The following is a 25,058-nucleotide window of genomic DNA, read 5'->3' on the forward strand; positions in this document are numbered from 1 at the left end:
AGAGAAATTGAACTCAGGTGCGATAAACCAGTGTTTTGACAGGGGGGCAAACACTTGTTCACACAGGGCTCTATAGTTTTGGATTTTGTTTTCCCTTAATAATAAAAACCTTCATTTAAAAACTGCATGATGTGTTTACTTGTGTTATCTTTGACTAATATATAAATTTGTTTGACGATCTGAAACATTACAGTGTGACAAACATGCAAAAAGATAAGAAATCAGTAAGGGGGCAAACACTTTTTCACACCACTGTATTTACCTCCTTGTCAGTTCCTGCAGTCAGTTACTAGAATATCTGCCTCTTTGAGTCAGTTTTATTCTTGAGAACATCTTGTGTGTATTAATATCTTCAACTTTTTCCTCTGTTCTCCTCTTCATTCTCTCCAGATAACAAACTTCAAGTCTTTGCTCCTGTCTCTGTGTCTGTTCCATGGAATTGCTCTGGAGCGAAGGAAGTTTGGCCCTCTAGGCTTCAACATACCCTACGAGTTCACAGACGGTGACCTGAACATCTGCATTAGTCAACTTAAAATGTTCCTGGACGAGTACCAGGACATCCCATACAAGGTGCCCACAGTTATTGTTATGTATTTTATTGTGAAATGTTTTTTTTATTACTGCTGCTAATTAAGGTATATGCTTACATGATCACAGGCCCTTTAATAAGAAACTTTTCACCTCAGCCAGAAAATATATGTGTGTGTTTGTGCATGCGCTTCTAACTGTCTTTTCTTTTCACCCTCCACCTGTCCAGGTCCTAAAATACACCGCAGGGGAGATTAATTATGGTGGCCGTGTGACAGATAACTGGGACAGACGATGTCTCCTCAGTGTGCTGGAAGACTTCTACTGTCCTGATGTTCTTATTAATGATCACATCTACTCTTCGTCTGGGGTCTACCGGCAGATAGACACAAAACATGATATCAAGGTTAGATAAATGCAGGGGGATTCAGAAGGTTGTGATAAGAGCAGCGCATTAAACTTGACCTTTGTCTGCATCAGTTGGTATACTTCAAAACCATATATTATAGAGTTGGGAATTAGTATTACATAATTACATCTTAAACAAGTGATACATTGCAAGACTTTCATCTATGACACATGACAATATCCTTGTAGTGTACAGTATATCATCATTCCAATATAAAGCAGCCATATAGTGCAAAGAAGTTGAACTGCCAGTTCCAGACTTGAAATGCGGGTCATAAATCTTGCTGCAATATTGGACCTATTACTGTATATTGATAACTTATTTCAAGACGCCAGGACAGTATTTGTCATATATTTGACTCACCCCCTATATGATCACTTAAAACATGTTTGAGTTTGTTTTTTAATGAATTCACAATACCATAAAATGGTTTTATTTTTGTGAAGTGATAGTGTAAGTCTTTGTCATGGTGAAAGAAATAAGACAACTAGATGCATCTGCAGTTATCCAGGTATAGATGGTGCATGTGTTGACTCTGGACAGGACCACAGGTTCTGAATAAGATTTGTTTGACATTTCTTGAATGGCTGAAAATATGTTGTAGCATGTCGAGAGTCACATTAAAACCACATTAACTCCTGAACTCCTGACTATCAAACTGATTGATGACAGCTGGTGTTAGTGAGTGACTCATTGTCATTGCAATTTTGACGTTAGGGCTACATGGCATACATCCGTGGTTTGCCCATCAATGATACACCTGAGATATTTGGTCTCCACGACAACGCTAACATCAGCTTTGCCCAGAATGAGACCTTTGCCCTGCTGGGAGATGTCCTTTTTCTCCAGCCTCGAGCTGCGTCTGCTGGCGGCAAAACTCTGGAGGAGGTACAAATATTGACTGGTTGGATGTTGTTTGTTTTTCTGTTGTCTTTATTTGTTGGACTAAATACAAGTTGGGAGGTGTGGCACAACAGTAAACACCATCATTTTCACCATTAGCTGATCATACTATACAAAAGAGTGTTGAGTCGCCTGTGACGGGAAAAAAGCTGGATGCACAACATTTTCTAAAATGCTTGGAATAAGGCCGAGATATTTAATATACCACCAATGATCTGTCTTTTCCTGTACTGTAGATCGTGGAGGAGATAGTGGTGGGCATTGTTGAAAAGATCCCTCAGCCTTTCAGAGTTCAGGAGGTGATGGAAAAGTACCCGGTCCTCTATGAAGAGTCCATGAACACAGTGCTCATCCAGGAGGTCATCAGGTAACACTAGGCTGTCCAACCCACTCCTTGATATACAGTCATGACCAAAAATATCAGCCCCCCTTCATTTCTCTCAGATAATTCACCACTTCTCCCAGAACATTTTTGCAATCACAAATTCATTGGTATTCTCATGTTTGTTTATTTTGTTTGCATTGGAACAACAGAAAGCAAACAGGAAAAAAGCCAAATCTGATGGAGTCCACACAGAACTCCAAAAATAGACTGGATAGGATTATTGACATCCTCAACTTGGACAAAAATCACTGAAATCAGTCGCATCCTGTAACCATCAGTGAGTTTCGTCTGCCTCTCTACTGGAATTTTGGACCACCCTTCTCCAGGTCTCTGATTTGAAGGGATCCTTCTCCCATTTCTGGTGCTTTTTGAAGTCTGCTTTGGGTCATTGTACTGCTGTAAGACCCATGACCTCTGACGGAGACCCAACTTTCTGACACTGGGCCCCACATTGTGTCCCAGAATTCATTGGTACTCTTCACATTTCATAAAGCCACACACACAGTCAAGACATCCAGTGTCTGAAACAGCAAATCAACCCCAAAACATCAGTGAACCTCCACTGTGTTTGATTGTAGGGACCGTGTTCTTTTCTTTGAAGGCCTCATTTCATTTTCTGAAAACAGTAGAATGATGTGCTCGACCAAAAAGCTCTATTTTAGTCTCATCTGTCCATAGGACATTCTCCCAGAAGGACTGTGGCTTCCTCAGGTAAGTTTAGACAAACTCCAGTCTGACTTTTTTTTATGTCTCTGTGTCAGTACTGGGCCCCCTGGGTCTCCTACCATAGCGCCTCTTGTCATTCAGATGGCGACAGATAGTGTGAGCTGATACTGTTGCACCCTGTGCCTGCAGGTTGGATTTGTTTGGACGTTGATCAAGGCTCTTTATCCACCATTCGAACAATCCTTTGTTGCAATCTGTGATCTATTCTTCTCTTTCATCCACATCCAGAGAGATTAGCTACAGCTCCATGGGCTGTAAACATCTTGACAATGCTGCGTACAGTGGACACAGGAACAGCCAGATCTCTGGAGATGGACTTGGAGCCTCGAGACTGTCCAGGCTTTTCCACTGTTGTGGTTCTCAATCCGCAGACATTTCTTTGCTCTTCTTTCTTTTCTCCATGCTCAGTGTGGTCCACACAATACAAAGGTTGAGTCAACTTTTCTCTATTTTAACTGGTTGCAAGTGTGATATCTATACCACCAGCATCTGTTGGTTGCTACAGGTGAGTTTCATTACAAATTTAAGAAGCATTACATGCATGAAATACAACTGTTTCTGATGATTTTTAAAAGGTGTCAATAATTCTGTCCAGTCCATTTTTAGAGTTCAGTGTGGAATGGTTTGGCTTTTTCCTTTGCTTTTTTGTTCCACTGCAAACAAAACAAATAAACATGAGAAAATCAAATAACTTGTGATTGCAACTATTTCCTGAGACATGGTGAATTGAAAACCTACAGTATGTTCCTTTTTATACTATGAGGCAGTAAGGGCTTTGCTACGTACGTTTATTCTTGAAGTGAGTTAGTTTATGTTAAAAACCAGGTCTCTGCTGTTTGACTTTTTTTTCATGAGTTTCTCAGTTTGTTCATCTGTGAAAGTATTTTGGTCAGGTTTAGCATACGGCTATTAATTTAACTTTTATGAACTTTTTCTGGCCATAGTAACTTATTAGTAATTTTCTTATTACTTATTTAGATTTGTAACTGAATTTGTTTAACATCAAACTGTAACAACAGGAAAGGTTATTTCTACTTAAATCATGTTGGGCCATAAGAGGGAACTCTTTAAATATTTCATTTACATGTTTACTCCATTTTATGATTTAGAATTGTTATGTATTTGTGTGCATTGTCATATACATGACCTTTTAATTATATGAACTGCAGTAATCTGAGCAGTACTCAGTGAGATATTGCCAGGTTAAATCATTAGTACTAAACATTAGCACCTCCCACTTCAGACTCCTGCCTTCAGGGTGAAGGTATCGGAGTCTTCATTCCCACTCCACCAGACTTACAAACAGCTTAATTCACCAGGCTGTGAGGATGCTGAACACTGCCCACTACCCCCCTGCCCGTGGACTGTAACCCAGTTGTGGAAACAAAAAACTACCTCTGCTGTTTTATAATCTGTTATATGTAAATCTGCTGCTGTTGGTCATTTGCAATACTGTCTATGTATACCTCATATGCTATTTGCACCTCAACACCAACGCCCTGGTGATGCTGAACCATCTGACAATCTCCTGTTATTGTTTGCACTACTGTCACTGGCTGTACACGGTTTTGAGTCACAGCTTATTGGCTGTACCATTTAGCTTTCTCCTAATTACATCAATCCAGTTCTTATTCTATTCTATTCTATTCTATTTTTATTCTACTGTATTCTATTTTAGTTCCTAAATGTTATGGCACCCAGTACTAGGTGTGTCCTGCACATACGTATGGTGAATTGACAATAAAATCCTGGAACCTTGAACCTAAATTAATTGCTCCTTGTATGTTTTGTCTTCCAGATATAACAAGTTGCTGGCAGTCATCTCTCAGAGTCTCAGTGATATTTTGAAAGCTCTGAAAGGTTTAGTGGTGATGTCATCCGATCTGGAGCTTATGTCCAACAGCCTGTTCAACAACATGGTGCCTGATAAGTGGAAAGCCAAGGCAAGACATAGACATACCAGTGAATACTCAGTATCCACAGGCACAGAGAGATGCAGAATGCAAAAGCACAGAATACTGAGATGTTTTGGCTCAGCTAATATTTTGATATCCATGTTCTACTTTTTGCATTGCCCATCTGTCTCTCTCTCCCTCCAGGCCTACCCATCCCTGAAGCCTCTGGCCTCATGGGTGTCAGACCTGCTTCAGAGGATCAGTTTCCTGCGGAGATGGATCTCTACAGGCATTCCACCTGTCTTCTGGATTAGCGGCTTCTTTTTCCCTCAGGCTTTTCTCACTGGAACCCTCCAGAATTACGCCCGTTGCTCTGGCATCTCTATTGACACAATTGGATTTGACTTTGAGGTCAGCCTGTATGCTGTATGTCTGGCAGTGTGTGTCATTGCCACTCTTTCTTGCTTATCTTTGTTATAGCATCACATATTTAAAGTATTGATTAATGAATATAAAGGTACACTGTAATTTGTTTTCTAAAATTGCTTTGAAACTTGATTTTAAATGGTATCTATCAACTACAATCTCTCAGGTAATATCGGCATCAGTGTCAGAGATAACACAGAAACCAAACACGGGCTGCTACATTCATGGTCTTTTCCTGGAGGGGGCTCGCTGGGATATCAGGGCAGGCCAGCTCACAGAGTCCAGGCCCAAGGAGCTCTACACAGAGATGGCTGTCATCTGGCTGATCCCCAAACCCAACCGCAAACCTCCGACCTCTGGGGTCTACATCTGCCCCATCTACAAGACGCTCACACGGGCTGGTCAGTACACACAATTATGAACACGACTGGCTTATACTACAACAAGCATATTAGTGTGTAATTAATAAATTTAACTAAATAAATGAGGTCAAAGAAATGGATTAACCCAAGTCTGTGTAGGTGCTTGGGTTATAAACCCTGTCCCTAGGTGTTGGGGTGTTCACTCTAGTGTTTGTCTGAATCATATTTTGGTGGTTTTATTACTCACCCAAAATAGATTGCAGTGTCTCGTTTCATGAAGCATGGGAAAGCACAGCTCAGTGTTTTCCACCCACATGGCCAAGACATTAGACTGCTCTGAAACACTTAATTCAATGCATGGATGGAAAAATACAAACTTTTTAAATTAATTTTTTGTGCCACTGAACTGTTTTGTGTGCTTTTGTAGGGACACTCTCCACCACCGGTCACTCCACCAACTACGTGATGGCAGTGGAGCTGCCTACAGATCAGAGCCAGAGCCACTGGATCAAACGAGGAGTCGCTCTCATATGCGCACTGGATTACTGAAAACTGACACACACTCACTTTGTCTTATGCCACCATGCCTTATTCTATATCTGTGCTTTACAGCCCACAGTGATTGGTGGTCTGTGTAATAAACAGTTTTGCACAAGGCAACACTCATGTGGTATTATCATTTATTTACTTTGACAAAAACAAACTGGTCAGAGGAATCCAGTTCTATGGTTTTCTCCATAAAATACTGTAATATTGTTGCTCTAAATCTACTGTCCTTTCTGCCTCTTATGAGACAAGCGCAAGCCTAATTTGTCCACCACGCTGAGCACTGAAGTGAATATACATCCTGCTCCTTTAAGGCAAGCACATAGGGCCAGTTGACAAATATGACTTAACTGAAGGAGGGTGGTACTTAAACACACAGTTGGTGACAGTGACTGGCCATGTGAATACAACCACGGGACTCCAGATCAGCGGGAACAGACATCACCTGAACCAACAGAATCTACTCACCGCCTCATCTGTGACTGGGATTTCATTTTGGTTTAATTACGCTTAATCGTTTGGATTTCTCCGAGCAGTGAGCCTCGGCTGGTAAAATCAATGAATGACCAATTCTTAAAAAATGACAAGTTCAGTGAGAAGAAATTGTGTAGTGTAAACAAATTCATTTTGTTTTATAAGCTGTACTAGAGAATCAGTGGGGAGTAGCCACAGGAGCCTCTGCGCCCAGGGCAGCCAGACACACCAGAGGATTCCTCTTACGCAGTTACCGGAGACCAGCGGGAGTCATCGCATTACTTTGGTGAATTACTCACGCTTCTCCTGGGCACCGCTGGTGACAAAACACCGGCGTGATCATGCTACAAAATGGAAACGGGAAGGAGCAACCGCAAGCGCCAAAAGCCGAGGCAGAGCCGGACAGCCCTATACAGCAGCAGCCCGATCCCCCGGCCACCGACAGAAAGGACGCCGACACCGAGCCCACACACTTGCTCACGCCGGTTTATCCCAAACTGGACATAAAACGCAACGCGGTGACGGACGATTATAAGATCTCCACTCAGGTTCTGGGCTTAGGGATCAATGGCAAAGTCCTACAGTGCTTCAATAAGAAGACTGGAGAGAAGTGCGCATTGAAGGTACTGAAGAAGTCACCTGACACTTAGGATTATGTTATAAACTAGGTAGGAGAAGATAGACCAGTTCAGATCAGAATATACTCCTCATAAATAAACTTCAGCTGGCCCACCAATTACTTTAACCTGTGTACACTAATGTTGTACTCATTCCTAGTGTAATTACAGATTTATAAGCTCTGTGGGTGTTTAGCAAATGACCATAAAATCCTATATACACAAATATTTTTGGTACAATTCTATATTTCACAGTTTAAAAATAATAGCAGTTGTTGTCTATAGTGTCTAAACAGGTTAATCAACTTGGAATAACTGGAACATGTCCAATTTTTTAAATTTTGCTTAAATTTAGTTCAGATTGTTCCTTTACATTTAAACAATTCAAGGCTATATATTTAAAAATAATAGCATCTGTGTGAAAGTATTATTGCCACCTTAATAAATTCATTCATCTTGATATTAATACATGTTTGGGCAGGAGAGGTAGAAACTGGGTTGACACCGTAGCCAAGTTAGAAGAACCTTTAGCTTTAGGGAGGTCAGGTTTGTTTCACAGACAAACAGGAGGGAGACTCCTTTTCAAAGGTGACTCAAAAACGATCTTTGTGATGCTGAATAATTCTTCAGTCATCGTACATGATGTAGTCTCACACTGCCTATGTGTGTGAGTGTGTGTCTTGAAAACCTGACTTGTGTACATGTGTGTCTGAGCTAGCTCCTGCTGTTCACTTTGGGTTTGACATGTACTGTACACGTTGCCCACCGGGCTCACATGCTTTGCACGTAGATCGGCTGGATGTGATCATAGAGCTGTGTTTCCTGGAATTTCGGCCTCTTGCTGGATCAGATGCAAGTTCCAGGTTTGCATGGTCACCCATCCATATGAGATGATGACACCTTTTTCTGACACCAGTGGAAACTCTAGCACATATGCTCACATGCATGGGCCATCAGGCTGTCACCTGTCACCGCTGGATTATACACTCAGAGAGTTACTGCCTTACAGTAATCCATCTGGAGCTGAGCTGCCAAACCAGACAGCACCAGTGTCACACAGAGAGCTGTACACTGTGAGATATAAAGAGAAACACAAAATGAGAGCAACAGAAAATATGAAGTTACAAACAAAAGATGAAAGACCAAGAGGTGAATGGTGTTTGGCAGCATCATGTCAGAAAACAAAATACAGTTATTGCTCTGAAAAGGCAGCACAACAGAACAAAAACAATATGTGCTGCTGAAAATTCCTACTTGCTGAACTGAAGCTGAGATTTTTCTGGGGAAACAAGCCGAATCTGTGAGAAAACACTGAGCTCTTTACACAAGAATGTGTTTTATTAGAACCTTTGCTGTGAATATATGTAGTCACAAGACGGCTGAGTGTCCCCAGAACAGCTTCACCTGATACCTGACAGAATTCAGCCGCCACAAGGTGAAGCTCACACTCAGTCTCTGAAGCCTTTCTGAAAAACCTGTTATAAGGTTTGAGAGATGACAAAGGAACAAAAGATCAGAATTTGCCATTTAAGCTAATTTGCAAGTTCCGCTGTGTTTTTAATGTCAAGCCAAATAGACAGCAAAAGGAAAGAATAGTGTTGGATGTGGAGGGGTGTGAGGAGAGTTGACTGGCTCATTGGCTTTTAATTAAGTGTTGCCCTGAGCTCTAGGTGTAATCAATGAGAATAGGTTTAATCCACTTTGAAGCAGAACTGGATGCGAGCCATCGTTTTGCTGTAATTTGGTTACTCTTATCAAGATTTTATTAACTTGGATTTGTATGACTCCTAGGAGCAGTGGGACCTGAGAGACCTGAGGGAGCCCTGTGGTGCTTGGCAGGCGTCTTGAGCACCGCCACTAGCTGGGAATAAGCACACAGTTTGATAGTGATTGTTCCATTAGCATATGACTTGTAGCACACTGTATGAGCTACATGCTTCTATTTACAGTCAAAATCTTTTTTTCAGTGTGCTTGTGTATGTTCACCTGTGTGGTTAGCCCACTGGCATGCTCATGAAACATCTGGGTTTCCTCTGCGAAACCCTATCTTTAATCTCTGTGGTTCAGTCAGAGATTGCATGGAAGAGCTCTCAGTTTTTAGAAACTAGACTCAGATCTCAGGCAAGTCGGCTCCAGTGCCGTTAAACAAGTTAATCAGTCTGAGAGGTTTGGTCCTAAATATCTCTATTGACTCTCAGGCTTCAGCTGTTGCTGTGTAATTATCAGCTTGAATTGTAGCACAGAGGAAACGCTGCAGTGCTGACGTGTTGAGAGGTCATCTTGAATGGACTGGGGTTTTAACCTGATTAACCTTTGTGGTTGAGGATCTTTGTTGTACTCAAAAGAGCTGCAAGTTGTATTTGTGCTGTCATCTTTAGCTTAAACAACAAGGAGGAACCTGATGTTTTTATTGCCTAGCAGGGACAGTCACTGTAGCGTTGTCATGGAAAATGTCTTTTGGGTGTTTTTCATACTTGACTGTAGAGTGCTTCAGATGCCTCTTTGATATTTTATGTTTTTTTATACTGCAAATAGATGTCACTTCAGGTGCTGGGTGGTTCACCAGACTGATACAGTATCTCAGTTTGTCCCTCTCAGAAGGAACTGTAATAACATTGGTGATCCTTTAATGTTTCATTAGGTCAGACATTCCCTTCCACCTGCAATGTACTTTCTTGTTTGTGGTAATTGTGGTAATACTAGCATCCTGACCAGCTAAACTACAGTGGTGAACATGGTACATTAGCTGCTAAACATTAGCATGTTAGCATGTTGACATTAGAATTTAGCTAAAAGCACTGCTGTGCTGAAGTAAAGTCTTACAGAGCTGCTAGCATGGCTGTAAACTCATAGTCTTCCAATCATCCAGTCATTTTCTTCTGCTTAGCTGAGATCGGGTAGTCCAGACATCTCTGTCCCCAGAAATGTTTTCCAGCTTCTCTGGCAAGATTCCGAGCCATTCCCAGGCCAGATAAGATATAAAATCTGTCCAGCGTGTTCTGGGTCTACCCCCGGGTCTCCTACCAGATGTATGTGCCCAGAAAACCTCCAGAGGGAGGCCCCCTGAATGCCTGAACTACCTCAACTGGCTCCTTTTGATGTGAAGGAGCGGCAGTTCTACTCTGAGCCTCTCCCAGATGTCAGAACTCCGCAACCTATCTCTAAGGCTAAGGGCTAAATCTGGCCACCTTGTAAAGGAAACTCATTTCAGCTGATTGTATATGAAATCTTATTCTTTCGGTCACGACCCAGAGCTCAAGACCACAGGTGAGGGTTGGAGTGTAGACTGACTGGTAAATTGAGAGCTTTGCCTTTTGGCTCAGCTCCTCCTTCACCACAACGTTCTGGTACAACGTCCACATTACTGCTGATGCTAGCCTAGCCGCCTGTTAATCTCATGCTCAGTTGTATCCTCACTCGTGAGCAAAACACCAAGATAATTAAACTCCTTCAGTTGGAGCAGCAACTCACTCCCAACCCAGAGGGAGCAGTCCACCATTTTTCAGCAGAGCACCGTGGCCTCAGACTTGAAGGTGCTAACTCTCATCCCTGCTGCTTCACACTCAGCTGCAAACCGTCCCAGTGTGTACTGGAAGTCATGATCTGATGAAGCCAGCAAAGCCTTGAAATCCTGTCCATGAAAATCACAAACAGGATCTGTGACAAGAACAACCCTGACGAAGGCCAACACTAACTGGGAGCATGTTTGATTTCTTGCTGAGTGTACACAGTTCTCACTCCAGTTATACAAGGAACTCATGGCTTGTACCAAAGACCCCAGTACCCCATACTCCCAAAGTACCCCTGACAAGATTCCACGAGGGGCCCTGTCGTAGGCCTTCTCCAAGTCCACAAATCACATGTAGGCTGGGTGGGCAAACTCCCAGAATCCCTCCAGTGACCTTGCAAGAGTAAAGAGTGCTCCACAACCAGGATGGAATCTGCATTGTTCCTCCTGGATCTGAGGTTTGACAATCTGTTGGAGCCTCCTTTCCAGCACTCTGGCATAGATTTTCTCAGGAAGGCTGAGTACCTCAATAACTGGACCCCCCTTTTTAAAAATGGGAACCACCATCTGCCAGTCCTCAGGCGCTCATAGTCTTGTTCTTTGAAACAATAAATGATTTAATTAGTGATTAACAGTCGACCACTTTCTAGTTTATTTTACTACAGTTGTAAAGATAAACCACCTTTTCATCAGGCTGTGCAGACCGGCACTCTGACAGGATCTAATGGTTAATAATCTGCAAACATGTTGTAGCAATGTAGGTGTGTGTGTGCTCAGGAAAGAGAGTGATTCTGGTGAGTAGTGTGCCATTAAACTCAGTGGACATTGTCAGATAAAGATGTGTGTGGCTCAGTGTGTTCAATCAGAGATCTGACTGGTTGAGAGGAGTGTTGAGATGTGGTTGATTGGTTTAGCACAGGATCAGGGACAAGACTGTGTTTGGGCTGCATGATGTCGTTTAACATGAGACCAGAGTCCATCAGAAGATTAACTATGTGTGTCTCATCTTCTCAATTATCTCTCTGCCTTCCCTTTAATGTTTTATATGTGTATTTAATCTACACAGTCATGTTTAATCAGATCTGTTTCGCTTCCACTACAGGAAATTAAGGGAACATACTCTGCTCTGATTAAAGTCATAAAGAAGCAAACATGACCACTGCTTGGCTCAAAGTCGAGTTCGAGTCAGTGGGAGTGAACAAAATAGGGCACGTAGTAGTAGATCAGACAAGTAAGTAACCGGAAACCCACAGCTTCTACTTTCCACACCCGGCCGTGCTCTGAATTCCTCACTTCCTCTTTGACATGAGCAAGCTGAAACACAGTGTCAGTTACAAGCTGTTTGTCTCTGATGTTTAGATTTCTTTTATTTCTGCCCACGATCCTGAATATGACATTTTACATTTTTATCATTTTACAGTTACCTGTAATACAACACAGATTGTGTGTGTGTGAGTGCCTTTGTATTACTTACATTATGGGGACCAGAACTTATTAACACACTCACATTGTGGGGACTCGGTCGTCACTGAATCAACGCTGAGTTTTAGGGTGGCAACATGGTTTAAGGTTAGGGTCAGGGTTAGGTGTTAGGCAAGTAGTGGGTATGGTTAAGGTTAGGATAAGTCTACAGGAAATGAATGTAAGTCAATGGAAAGTCCCCCACAAGGATCTGTGTGTATGTTTTGTGCACACACACACATACAGCGACCTTGTGAAAGGCCGTAGGTCACTCCATTTTTGTCAAACCCAAAAATACATTATGATGGGAAACGTGTGCTATGTCAAGATCTGCCACCTGCTGTGTGTGTGTGTCTCTGCCATCTGTGTGTGTGCATGTCTGTGTGTGCGCGCGCGTATCTGCTTATGTGACAAGGATGACTTAAGGGCTATATTATACGTGTGTCCTCGACTTAGATGTAGCGAAGCTGTGAAGACCAGTGACCTCTGGCACAGCTCCCAGTACAGTAAGATACACTATGTTGTGATATCTTCTATGACTCTGGAGCAGTGTAAGCTAAAAGTGTCAGCTTTTATAGCCGTGTTGGTTTAATTAGACCGGAAGAAACATTTCTAAACTCCTCTCTGTCAATAGGATTAACTATTCAAGCATTGCCAAATCTCAGTCAGTGGCATATCAGCTGCAGGCTGACTCTTGCCTCACCGTCCACTTTCTTCAACTTGCAGATTCTCCCTTGATTGAACTGTGTAAGCATGCAGTGTATTCTCATGTTCAGCTACTTTTGATGTGACTTCTCCTTAAAAACATGTGAAGTTTGCTGTGTATATGAGCGTAACGGGGATACCTGAACAGTGGTTAGCGCTGTTTCCCTGGTCGGGTGTCTGTGTTAGATCAAGGCATTCACAGTTTGCTCACATGGAAAATTCATCCAAATGTTCAGTTCCTCCTCTGTAATGCTGTCATTACAGTGTTGTGATACAGTTTATTGATTGGACACAACTTCCAGCCTTTACAACACTGCCTGGCTCACACTGGTGAACGGTGTTTGCCCTTAAGTGATTGCCAACACATTGTCACATCGCCATCCGCTGCCCTGTCAGTGAGGACTGAACCTTTTCATACATGCTGATGTTTTACTTTGTATCTTTTCATATTTAAACACAGTTGTACATGTATTGGTCCTTCAGCTTCTTCACTGATAGAAAATGTGCTAGCTGTACACTTTGATTTTTACAACCAAGTAATAACTAAACAGTGATTAACAGTGCTGTCTCAAAACCAGGGGTCTGAGAGCTCAGTTCGTAGGAAGGCCAGCTTGCCTGGCTTTGATGCACATAAATAAAATGAAAAAGTAAGAAAACATGATTGATTTGTTGTCAACCAAATGAGGATAACATCTGGCTGTAGATGTGAGATGATATAGACGATATTATTACCAAGACTTTGCTTTCTAATGTTGACAAGCTCAGGCACGACCAACTAAATCTGAATTTGCAATGATATAAAGCACAATAAAGCAACATATCCTCCCATTTGAGAAGCTGGCACCAGTAAACTTGGGCATTTTTGCCTGGAAAATGGTTGATCAGTTATCAAAATGGCCAATAATTAAATTTTTTGTTGTTTCATCTTTGACCTACTGTATTTGATCATATGGAAATTGCATACTATGTACATGTAAAACAAAAACTTCATTGACTAATTTTCTTAGTTTTTAATAACAGCTTGCTCTGAACCTTAATTTGAACAACAAAGAATTTGTAGAGCCATAACATGATTATTTAAACACACTGTGATTCCAGCAAAAGTGAATCGATTGTAATACTGAACCAGTGTAGAAAAAGGCAATAAAAATCCAAACTGATGATCAAAGTTATCAGTCATGCCAATTAATTTCCAGTTTGTCATAATTATATGTTGTTTTAATCCTTCTCTCTCTGTAGATTCTGTACGACAGTCCCAAAGCGCGGCGAGAGGTGGAGCTTCACTGGCGAGTATCAGGAGGCCCGTACATCGTTCGCATCCTTAGCCTGTATGAGAACATGCATCATGGGAAGAAATGCCTGCTCATCATCATGGAGTGGTAGGATTCATATTTCACCGCTCTACCTGTTGTTTTTGTGAATGTTTTCACTCAAGGTATTTCCTTATTATACTGCGTCACAATACATGGTGATATCAAGTGTAGTTTTCAGATAAAACATTAAAAACTATGACTGTAAAAAGTTTTGCCATGAATCTTACTACAAGGTTGTGCTTCTTATTTCCTCCTCTAAGTGAACAGTGATTAGATAAACATTTTCCTTTGGCTCTGATGTGGCAGCAGCAGCAGTGCAGGTTTTAACAAGGATGGTGTGGATTTATTTGTGTCTTTTTTAACTAGCCAGTTTTGAAGAAAGGTTGTTAGAGCGGCCCAGCGCTGTTCTCTTTCTGTTGACCAGAAAAAGGAAGTTACACTCAGTCTGCTCAGACTTTCCATAGGTGTCCACTAGAATTTATGCATTTGTTGTGTGCTACTAAATAAAGACTTATAACACACACACACACAAACAGTTCTCTCACTAAAATACTGCCACAGCCATAAAGAGAGTTCATCATATAGTACTTGAATCAGATAAACTGAAAGCTAAAAATGCAACTTTATTGTAAACCCGCCAGGTTTTTATAGGTTTATATGAACCTATGGCTTTTGGTATCTGGCAGTGGAAACCCACAGGCTTAATATTAATATTTCCACATTGTAGATTTACTTCCTGTAAAACTTTTATTCTGGCTAAACACAAACATATTCAAGATTCGTTTCATTTCAGCATGTGAGTTCCTCCTGTCTGTTAAGATCCGTTCACACCAGTGAGTGCGAACGAGGAAAGAGGCGGACCCAGGTGGCCGACTTCGGTATATATATACAGTCTTATGCAAAAGTTTAGGCACCCCTTGATAAATAACAGATTTTGGTGATTTTTTATTTGAACAAATGTTAACACAGTTTCTCTTGGAAATGGAAAAAATGCACAATATTTTCTGAAAACAGTGATGCATAGTTACTTCTTATGCCATAAATTGAACAAAAATAAAAAATAAAAACATTATGTGATGGTGGTACTGAAGGTAGAGACAGAGAGATGGAGGCAATAGTGGAACAGATAGGCGACTGTGCATTGACCTGCCTGGGAGGAGAGAGTGGAGCCACGGTCCGGAGGAACAGTCCGTCGGGGAAACACAAAACAGTAGCTTGGCTAGGGGATAAGGACATACAAAAACAATGAAAACGCATGGAGCAAAGTTGGCCTAGTGACTAGAAAGAACTGGCAAGTGACTGAGGAGTGAAACCGGGTAATATAGTGAGTGACCTAATCAAGTGCAGCTGGTGATAAGGGAGTGAGGAACAGGTGAACGTGATAAGAGTAATGGGGCAAGAGACAGTAGGAAAGGTGAGGGAGGCAGAGCGGCCGAGCAAACCTGACACTGTCAGCTGGCATTTGTTTTTCCACCATGTCGAAGAGGTTAAGGTTGTCAGTGAATCATAACTCAGAGATGTAAAAGTGTCTCTGTGAAATAAATCTCACATTACAAATCCAACTACTGAAGCCATTTTCCTCTGAATTAAATAGAAATCAAATTTTCCAATATATCTAGCATGTGCAGATACTGTATTTCTATGCAATCTGTAGCTTTGTGTGTGTGTGTGTGCGTCTACAATGATAAAGCATAAGCTCTGTGCCACTGACGGCAGAACATTCATCCATGTTAAAGGTTAATCACAAGACCTGACACTCAGATGAGACAAACAGAATTGCATCTGGGCTTCACCTCATGACAAACTGTCTATAGTAACAGCCCAGATGACTTCAGCGACAGTGCTAAACAGTGTGTGTGTGTGTATGTGCTACCTTCATTGCCCTCTTTTCCACTTTCAGTATCAATTAAAAATCATACTTCAGAGAAAAAGAGATAAACCACAGAGGGCAGAGAAATGATACTGCACTCTGTTCATGGGAATTTTAAAAAGTGACATAATTGGTTGTCATCTTCACAGCAAGTGTTTGTGTTGTACTGTGTGTGTGTGTGTGTGTGTGTGTGTGTGTGTGTGTGTGTGCTCAGTAATCTCATGCTGCTGAGCCGCCAACAGGAGGGTCAGAGAAGGGACAGCAGTGCAGCCCAGTGCCGATTAGTCATTTTAGCTTACAGTCAGTTGCTCATGTATCTATCCCATTTATCTGTTAATCTCTGAACCACAAAAAGTACACTCTTACCTAACACACACTGAAACACATCCACATCACAGTGAGCGCAAACACCTTTTTCTGAGAAGCAGAAGAGAGAGTTTCAGGCCACCAGACATGAAACGTCTGTCTGATGTGAGGAGGTGAACACGAGGAGTGGGAAACATAGATATCTCATTTTGAAACTATAACATCTTTGGGGGCGATGGTGTCTGATCCTTTATAGAGTGAGGTCGGGTTGTCAGGCGTGGCATGTGATCAAAACAGAGGTATTGTGTTTTCAGTATAAAAAGTCATGTACTATACAGTATTTGGTTTTTATCAACTGTCATACATTTATATATGTGTCCAGACTACAAATAAAACTAATAATAGTCATTTCACTGTTTGTGTCTGTAAGAGTGAAATGTTTCACATAAACCCTGTTGGTTCTTTTCAACAATAGGGTTTTTGTACTTTTCCCTTTATCTGCCTTTGATTCTGTTCCTCTCTGTTTTACTGAAGTGGACTTCGTACTCAGTATTCTCAGAATCTCTGTTTCACTTACCTTTTTTGCATGAAACTGAAGGCTTTTGGAGAAAGCCCTCAACTCAAGTGTTGTCACTGCACTGCTGAAACCTTTCACATTGTGAAAACACCTAAATGGGGAACTCTGTTCGGTGATCTTTGTTTGTTTGTTTTTTTTAGAAAACACCTAAATGGGGAACTCTGTTCAGTGATCGTTGTTTGTTTGTTTTTTTTTGGAAATTTCCACTTTATTTGTATGTGATGTATTGGTGACATTATGCCCTGGAGTGTTGTTTGTGCAATTTATAAATTATGTGTGTGTGTTTGTGTTTCCAGTATGGAGGGGGGAGAGTTGTTCAGTCGAATCCAGGCCAGAGGAGACCAGGCCTTCACTGAGAAAGGTGACGTGTGATGAACTTATCACAGGAAGTTAGAGATATTATTATTCCCAGGACAGAGTGATATAAGGCAAACCTCTTGGCATACATCCCAGAAGAAAAAGGGACAGAATTACAAGTTTTTCCACATTCCCTGTTCAGTGTTGTTCTCTTGTTAAGAAATATTTGAATAGCTTCTGGTTTGAGAGTATGTGTTTTCCTCTTTTCTTCCCAGAGGCATCTGAGATTATGAGGGACATTGGCACGGCCATCGATTTTCTCCACAACATTAACATTGCGCACAGAGACATCAAGGTGCACAGAGATCAACACCCACAGGCCACTTTATTAGGTACACCTTTACAATTGTATGCAGTTCAATGCAACACTTCCACCTTAACAACTGTGTTTATGAAGAGCCGGGGTCTGTCAGAGGTTTCTTCCGTTAAAGGAGGTTTTTTGTCCCCACTGTCGCCAAGTCCTTCCTCAAGGGGGATTTGTTGGGTTGTTCTTATATAATAATAATAATTAATAATAGTAAGGTCGAGACCTTAGTGTGTGAAGTGTCCTGACATGACTTTTGCTATGATTTGGCACTATACAAATAAAATTGTACTGAACTGAAGCCCAAAATGTTTTGGTTTTTGATCATAGCTAAAGGCGATTTTGTATAGGACTACATTATATTTAGAGGTGTCTCCATATTTTTGTCCCCCTCAGCCACATAGATGAGAGGGTCAGAATATTAGGAACGCCTCTGAATATAATGTAGTCCAGTACAACACCTTTAACTGGGACCTCAGTAATAAACACATAATTGAATATATACATCTGTGATAGTTTCACCAAAACCTGAAACATTTTGAGCTTCATAAACAACAGATGTTAGGGCAGAAATGTTGCACTGAATTGCATACAATGGTACAGGTGTACCTAATAAAGTGGCTGGTGAGTACGTTTTGCCACCCAAATCATGAAGCATATGAAACATATTTTCTTCTGCCTTCCTGTCTAGCCGGAGAACCTGCTGTACACCACTAAAGAGAGAAACGGGGTCCTTAAGCTAACAGATTTTGGCTTTGCTAAGGAGACCACACTACACAACCCTCTACAGACCCCCTGCTATACACCATACTATGTGGGTACGTTGCTTTACATTGTCTTTAAATGTATGGCAGCCTGACAGATGAACTGTTTGTAGAAAGACCTGGGAAGAGGGTCTTATCCTATGGTTTAGCTCTCAGGTTTACAGGAACAGGAAACGCTATAGCTGATGACTCATCTTTGCCTGCACTGTACAACCCTAATCTCCATTTGTGTGCTGTTCCTGTGTGTGTGTTTGTGTCATCGTCAATAAGCTCCTGAGGTTTTGGGTCCGGAGAAATATGACAAGTCCTGTGACATGTGGTCTCTGGGTGTCATCATGTACATCTTGTGAGTACTGTGTGTGGTTGCGTGTGAGCATATGAAAATCCCGATATCTTTTTTCCTGTCACACTGTCTATATATATAGATACCTTCTAACAAAGTGAAGGTGGAATGTTTTAAGAATCTGAAATTACTCTGTCTGTCTGTTTGACTGTGTTTGTCTCTGTAGGTTGTGTGGCTTCCCTCCATTTTACTCCAACACGGGCCAGGCCATCTCACCAGGGATGAAGAGGAGGATCAGGATGGGCCAGTACGAGTTCCCCAACCCAGAGTGGGCTGAAGTGTCACAGGAAGGTGAGAACACCTCCACAGAAAAACCCTCACACACGAGTACTGTCCACACTGATGCTTACTAATTATAACATTTTTGGTTTTCTCTCCATTTTTAGATTTTAAAAACATTCTCAGCAGTGGGCACATTCGGCAGAAACAGAACATTAAACCTCTGTCTCCAGCCACACTGTTACATTTTTTATACTTAGCAAAATATTTCATATGCAGCCATCTAACAAGGCACACAAAGAGATATGTCAACACATGCATTATTTGTTCAGTTGTATTTCAACACAAACATGTGAGAGTCAGAGGTTCAAAGACTTGTCACACTGAGTAATCAAGCCACTCCCTCTTTTTAATGTGTTTAACCTTTAACCAGATGATGGTAGAAATGAATGTTCTGCAGCTGATTGAAGGACGATGACCTGACATTTTTTATTATGGACAGCAAAGTGAACCTTTCCAAAATGATGCTGTGATGACATGTGAACAGTACTGTTGTATTTGTCTGCATCAGTGTGCACATGTCTGCACTGTAAAGCATGCAACACCACTGTTAACCACAGGAAACCATAAAACTGTAATGCTGCAGCAACCTGGACCCACCAGGTGTCCTGAATGACCTAGTCAAAGACATAAACCTCCGTGATCAACTGCACCCTGACAAAAATATTGCACAGACAACACGGAATGTGGTTCAGCTATAGTTTAGGCAAACAGTAGCCTATGGTGACTGAGTGACTCTAGTTCTTGTCAGTTTCCTGGAAGTCTACACTTTGAAACACTGCATCAAATGAGCATGCTCAGAGTCTAACAGATATGTTACATGCCCTGGATTTCAGAGACAACAGCCAGCTGCTGTCCTCCTTCTAACCAACAACAACAACATCAGCTCTTTTTTTTCCCGCTCACTCTCAAATAATTTTATTTGCTAAGTAGGACAGTCTGTGTCTGAGACCCAAAAAGCTTAACAAACCACAAGATGTGTGTGTGTGTGTGTGTGTGTGTGTGTGTGTGTGTGTGTGTGTTATTACTAATAATGTAATCATCTTTGCATTGCCTTTGTTCTCCTAGCAAAAGATTTGATCCACCAGCTGCTGAAGACAGACCCTAATGAGAGAATGAGCATCACTCACTTTATGAACCACCCCTGGATCAATGTAAGCATCTGAATGCCAAGTACAGGCAGACAGTGTAGAATTCCTGTACTGATTCTGATTTGTCTGTGCATCTGGTTGCTCATCTATATGTGTGTGTGTGTGTGTTTGCAATCTGCAGCAGTCCATGGTGGTTCCCCCCACCCCCCTCCACACCACCAGGGTCCTGACTGAAGACAGAGAGCTGTGGGAGGATGTAAAGGTCAGAAACGTGATAACACTGACCCCCTTTGGCCACATGTTGACATTACAGCTGGTTACTGCTCACAGCTTTAGGTTGGCTTCAGACTGGATGGTGTTACACGAGCACTGCACTTTTTGGGGCTCATAAGAGACAGATTAAAAAAGAATGGTCATAATCAGTGGAGCAGAGGTGGATATAGTTTTATTCTCTAGTATATGGCAAACTCCAAGAATGCTGGATGTCTCATGCTGCAACCCCTGCATGCCTGGTAAATGCCACAGAAGGCGTATACAACTGTATTCACAGTCTCACTAGGCCCTTAATAACTTTAAGTGTTTCAAATTGAGATCCCGCTGCTGGCCACCAGGGGAAGCAGAGGCCACATTCTGCTCTGCTCTGTGGTTTAGTTCATTTTAAAGTGTACACACCCACTTCTAAACACAAAGGTGCTCAGCTGCCCTGTGCAGTGCTTCCCGCCACCTTTTCTATGATTTACACAAAAAAATGAGGAGCGTGTCTGGTTTGGGGATCTCAGGCTTCATCAGATCATGACCTACAGTACACACTGGGACGGTTTGCAGCTGAGTGTGAAGCAGCAGGGATGAGAGTTAGCACCTTCAAGTCTGAGGCCACGGTACTCTGCTGGAAAACGGTGGAGTGCTCCCTCTGGGTTGGGAGTGAGTTGCTGCCCCAAGTGAAGAATTTTAAGTATCTCAGGGTTTTGTTAATGAGTGAGGGTAAAACTGAGCCTGAGATTGACAGGGGGGGTAAGGGAAACATCAGCAGTAATGTGGATGTTGTACTGGGCCGTTGTGATGAAGAAGAAGCTGAGCTGAAAGATAAAGCTCTCACTTTACCAGTCAGTCTGCACTCCAACTCTCACCTGTGGTCACAAGCTCTGGGTAGTGACCGAAATGAGTTTCCCTCACAGGGTGGCCGGACTTAGCTTTAGAGATAGAATGCAGAGTTCAGACATGTGGAGGGGCTCACAGTAGAACCACTGCTCCTTCACATCAAAAGGAGTCTGTTGAGTTGGTTCAGGCATCTTATCTGGATGCCTCCAGGGCTTACTTTTAAGTGGCTGTAAATGCGAGCAAAAACCCTGGGTAGAATGGCAACACCTTCACAACAGCTGCATAAGTGAGTCTCTAGCAATAAGGAGTGCCAAGAGGTTTCTCTAAAATAATACGCACACACTACGCCACTGTTCATTACTGCAATGAGCACAGCTATGTAAAAACTTCGCGGGTTACACTCCTTAACATAAAAACAAGAGGTTACACTCTAAAAAAAGAGGAGGAGGAGGATGAAGAGTCTGAGGGTTAATATCTTCAGGACTATAGCTCTCAGCCCTAGCGTGAAGACCAGGCCTATGACAGTTTAGTCTGAGGCTTGTTTCTTGTCCTGCGTCTTTTGGCCTCTACAAGTAATGACACTTCCCTAGTTCATAAAAATGTTCCCAGACAGGATTTTCTGCTTTCCACCTTTGTCTATTTTACCATAAATCACTGTCTACGGAACAGCCCTTAAAGGAATAGTTTGACATTTGACACTTTTTTGCTTTCTTGCTGAGTACTGAAGAAACTGATACATTCTCAAGTGTGCATGTTAAATATAAGGCCAGCAGTCGGTTGTCTTAGCTTAGCATAAAGACTCCACACAGCCTGGATCTGTCCAAAGTTAATAAAATGCACCTATCAGCACCTCTAATGTTCCTTAACATGTTATATCTCATCATAATCCGTGCAAAACCAGTGGGCAAAGGCAAGTTGTAGTTTCTATGAGGGGTTATGTCCCAAGCTCAAGTAACCAGTGGAGATTAGAGGAAGCTCCTGGCCAAGAGATCGTCTAGTTTGTTGCCCATTTTATGCTAAACTAAGCCACTGGCTATTTGCTTTGGTTTCATATTTACTGTACAGACATGAGATCAGTACTGAGCTTCTCATGTAACTCTTAAGAAAGCAAACAAGCATATTTCCTAAAACTTTTGCTTTAAACATGTGCACTGGTACGTTCAACTCTCTTGGATGTAGAAACTTATCAGTAGTAACTTTGCAAACTGTTGAAGCTCCAGTTTGTTATGTAGTATGTTCTCTGTCCTTTGTAGTAGCTGAAGTAGTCTTCAGTGGAATAACACACTGCTACACCTGATCTGCTGTGCTGTCTCTCACAGGAAGAGCTGACCAGCGCTTTAGCGACCATGCGTGTGGACTACGACCAGGTGAAGATCAAGGATCTTGATACTTCCAGCAACCCCCTGCTCAACAAGAGACGTAAGAAGGCTGCTGCAGGGGCCAAAAGCGGGTCCACGGTCTGCCAAAGTCAGTGAGACCCAGAAGGGAGGAGAAATAAATTTGGAGAGGATCGTTTAGGGAGCAGCTGGGGACTCTTGAGACACTGGACGTTGAGGATGCGTTCTTGTAAAGGGACAACAGCAAAGTCAGAGCTGGACATTTATAGGACATAATAAGACATGAAGTGTGTCTCCTGTGAGTGATAGAAATCAACAGCTCTGCTCAGTGCAGGCCTGTCTGTTTTTAATTACTACCTGTATGTATGTCAGTTTTAGATCCTGTGTGCAGACATGAAGTATTTGTAGTGGTAATGTTTTGTCTATTTGGATGCTAGGTTGCCTGTTGGAGGCCTGTTTGAGCTAATGATGCACTAGTGTACAGATGACACACAGACAGACAAGCCAACAGCCTGTGAAACTAGAACACTCACCATCACCTGTATTGTCTTAATTCTGTCTGCCTTCCTTTTAGGGGCTAAAGCAAAGTCTGACACTGTCTTGTCAATAAAATGTAGCCTCCATAATGACGTTCAGCTCAACCTGAGGGAGTACTTTTAATTAAAGCGACAATAAAATGGCTTCACGCTATCAAGTGATATATTGTCCTCAGGCAGCGCACATGTCTGCCTGCCGTGTCCTGTCAGCATGAGAGCTTTATGTTACCAGCAGTGGGGTAATGGATGGTTATGCATCATGGATGGAATATGATACTTTTCTTGAGAAAAGGGGGTGTGTGAGAGGTGTTGGGAGTTGAGTAAGATGCTTCCAGTAAGTAGTGGCCACAGCTTTGCTTCATGTCAAAACATGGTCATGACAGTTAAGCCTGCAATAATAGAGACTGCCTTTGTCCCAGTGGTTGTAAATAAAACTTTTTAAATCAAGCAGGAGTGTTTATGTGCAAGACGCTTTTTCCATGGAACTATTGTTTTTGTATGTGTGCCTTTCAGGCTTTGTGCTATAGTTAGCAGCAGCTGAGCAGTAATTTGGGACACAGCCATCTGACTTGGTGTCAGTGATGTAGCAGAAAGGTCACCGTTATTATGTTTACGTTATATGATAAGTACTCCCCCCTCACTTTAATCAGATGGTCCCTCTGGAGTATTTAGGGGGTGAGTTGTGGGAAAGCTTCTCATAAAAACGGTGGCTTTCCTGCTGTAAATACAAGATGTCTGCCATTATTAGGTGTGGCCCAATGAGAATTAATTTATAATTCCTCAGAATAAGACAGTCATCAGTGTTTGTAGGTGAGATTTCACAGTACGTTACAAATGAAATGTTTTCGCACAGGGAGGCAGTGATAAACATTTTCCCATTGTTAGTCATTTTGTTGAGCATTACCCCAGTTATGCTTAAACCATGTGGTGTTGACATAACAGTGTCTTGTGCTCTTCCTACTCGTGTAATTCCACGAATTCACAAAACCTGGAGTGGTTTACCAACACCAGACAGACTGGCATTAACACAAAAAGTGACGCCAGAAGACAAAAAAGGGCAGAGCTCAGTTGTTTGTTTTAGTCATGTGGCACAATTCACATGAGACAGTGGGATATGTTTTCAGCAGCTTTTATTTTTTTCTGAAAGTTTGACTGATTAAAAAAACTGATATCATCTTGCTCATGAAGCTTCAGTGCAAGAGGCACAGAGCGGGCTTGTGCAGAAGCCATGTCTTTATGTTAGTGCTTCTACAGTCAAAGACAGTATATCCTGATTAAAGACACATCCCTCTCAGAAAGAAGAAAGGGGTCTGAACTATCCACATGTGGGTTGTAGCATGACGCACGTATGTACTTTCAATTTTGAATGCTCATATAAAGCTATTTTCATTTTATTTACATGGCATTTTATCCTTAAATTTATGGTAGAGTTATGAAAAAACGGCAAAAGGTTTTGATGAAGCCCAAGTAAATTTGGCAGAAATATTAGTCTGGCGTCAGCCTTACAGGACTATTTATGTAAAATGTGTTAGGCCCTGTGATAAATCACAGTGAGACAGGTCTATACATTGAGTGTGTGTCACATGGTGCCAGAGTTTCTAGTGTTTCGGGTGTGAGGCATGCAGAAGGGAATATGTGGAGGTCAATCACTTTGCCCTTTAGGGAGGAATGTGTTGAAGGTCAGTCATGTGACCTTTAACCATTTGTGCCCCTCTCTCCCTCAACTGCTTTTTGTGTGTTTCAGTGTGAGAGTGTTTCATTAATTCACAGATATGCAGTCACAGGATCTGTGCTTGGCAGTTAGCATTGTTATTATTATATTCTGCTGATAAGTGTATCATTACTGCCACTGAAATAGCCTCAAGCCCTTACAGACAGCCACGTGATGCATTTATTATCTCCAGACCGTTACAGTGCTGCAAGTTAGTGCCTGTGTTT

The 25,058-nt window shown here is 41.9% G+C and overlaps 2 protein-coding genes across 2 annotated transcripts in view; both read left to right on the forward strand.

Annotated features, from left to right (window-relative positions):
• dnah1 (dynein, axonemal, heavy chain 1) overlaps positions 1–6,291 on the forward strand; it is a 39,776-nt gene extending 33,485 nt beyond the window's left edge. Inside the window, 8 exon segments of the mRNA XM_020592689.1 lie at positions 391–570; positions 758–934; positions 1,655–1,825; positions 2,077–2,207; positions 4,750–4,894; positions 5,051–5,257; positions 5,439–5,673; positions 6,062–6,291. Of these exon segments, the coding sequence (XP_020448345.1) occupies positions 391–570; positions 758–934; positions 1,655–1,825; positions 2,077–2,207; positions 4,750–4,894; positions 5,051–5,257; positions 5,439–5,673; positions 6,062–6,183 (1,368 nt within the window). The 3' untranslated portion in view covers positions 6,184–6,291.
• Positions 6,292–6,574: 283 nt separating this feature from the next.
• mapkapk3 (MAPK activated protein kinase 3) lies at positions 6,575–23,567 on the forward strand. The gene is made up of 11 exons (XM_020592494.1): positions 6,575–6,729; positions 6,820–7,277; positions 14,185–14,324; positions 17,308–17,372; positions 17,584–17,663; positions 18,364–18,490; positions 18,707–18,782; positions 18,946–19,070; positions 20,127–20,212; positions 20,331–20,411; positions 22,567–23,567. The coding sequence occupies exons 2-11, from the start codon at positions 6,996–6,998 to the stop codon at positions 22,720–22,722; spliced, it is 1,218 nt and encodes a 405-aa protein (XP_020448150.1). The 5' UTR covers positions 6,575–6,729; positions 6,820–6,995; the 3' UTR covers positions 22,723–23,567.
• The last annotated feature ends 1,491 nt before the right edge of the window (positions 23,568–25,058 follow it).

Source organism: Monopterus albus, unplaced genomic scaffold, assembly GCF_001952655.1.
Source record: "Monopterus albus unplaced genomic scaffold, M_albus_1.0 scaffold18.1, whole genome shotgun sequence".
In the NCBI taxonomy this organism is placed as follows: domain Eukaryota; kingdom Metazoa; phylum Chordata; class Actinopteri; order Synbranchiformes; family Synbranchidae; genus Monopterus; species Monopterus albus.

Coding starts and splice junctions, on each gene's coding strand:
- mapkapk3 (XM_020592494.1), top strand. CDS start 6,996: ATGCTACAAAATGGAAACGGGAAGGAGCAACCGCAAGCGCCAAAAGCC. Junction 17,373..17,583: donor CCAGGCCTTCACTGAGAAAG/GTGACGTGTGAT, acceptor TTTTCTTCCCAG/AGGCATCTGAGATTATGAGG. Junction 20,213..20,330: donor TGAACCACCCCTGGATCAAT/GTAAGCATCTGA, acceptor TGCAATCTGCAG/CAGTCCATGGTGGTTCCCCC.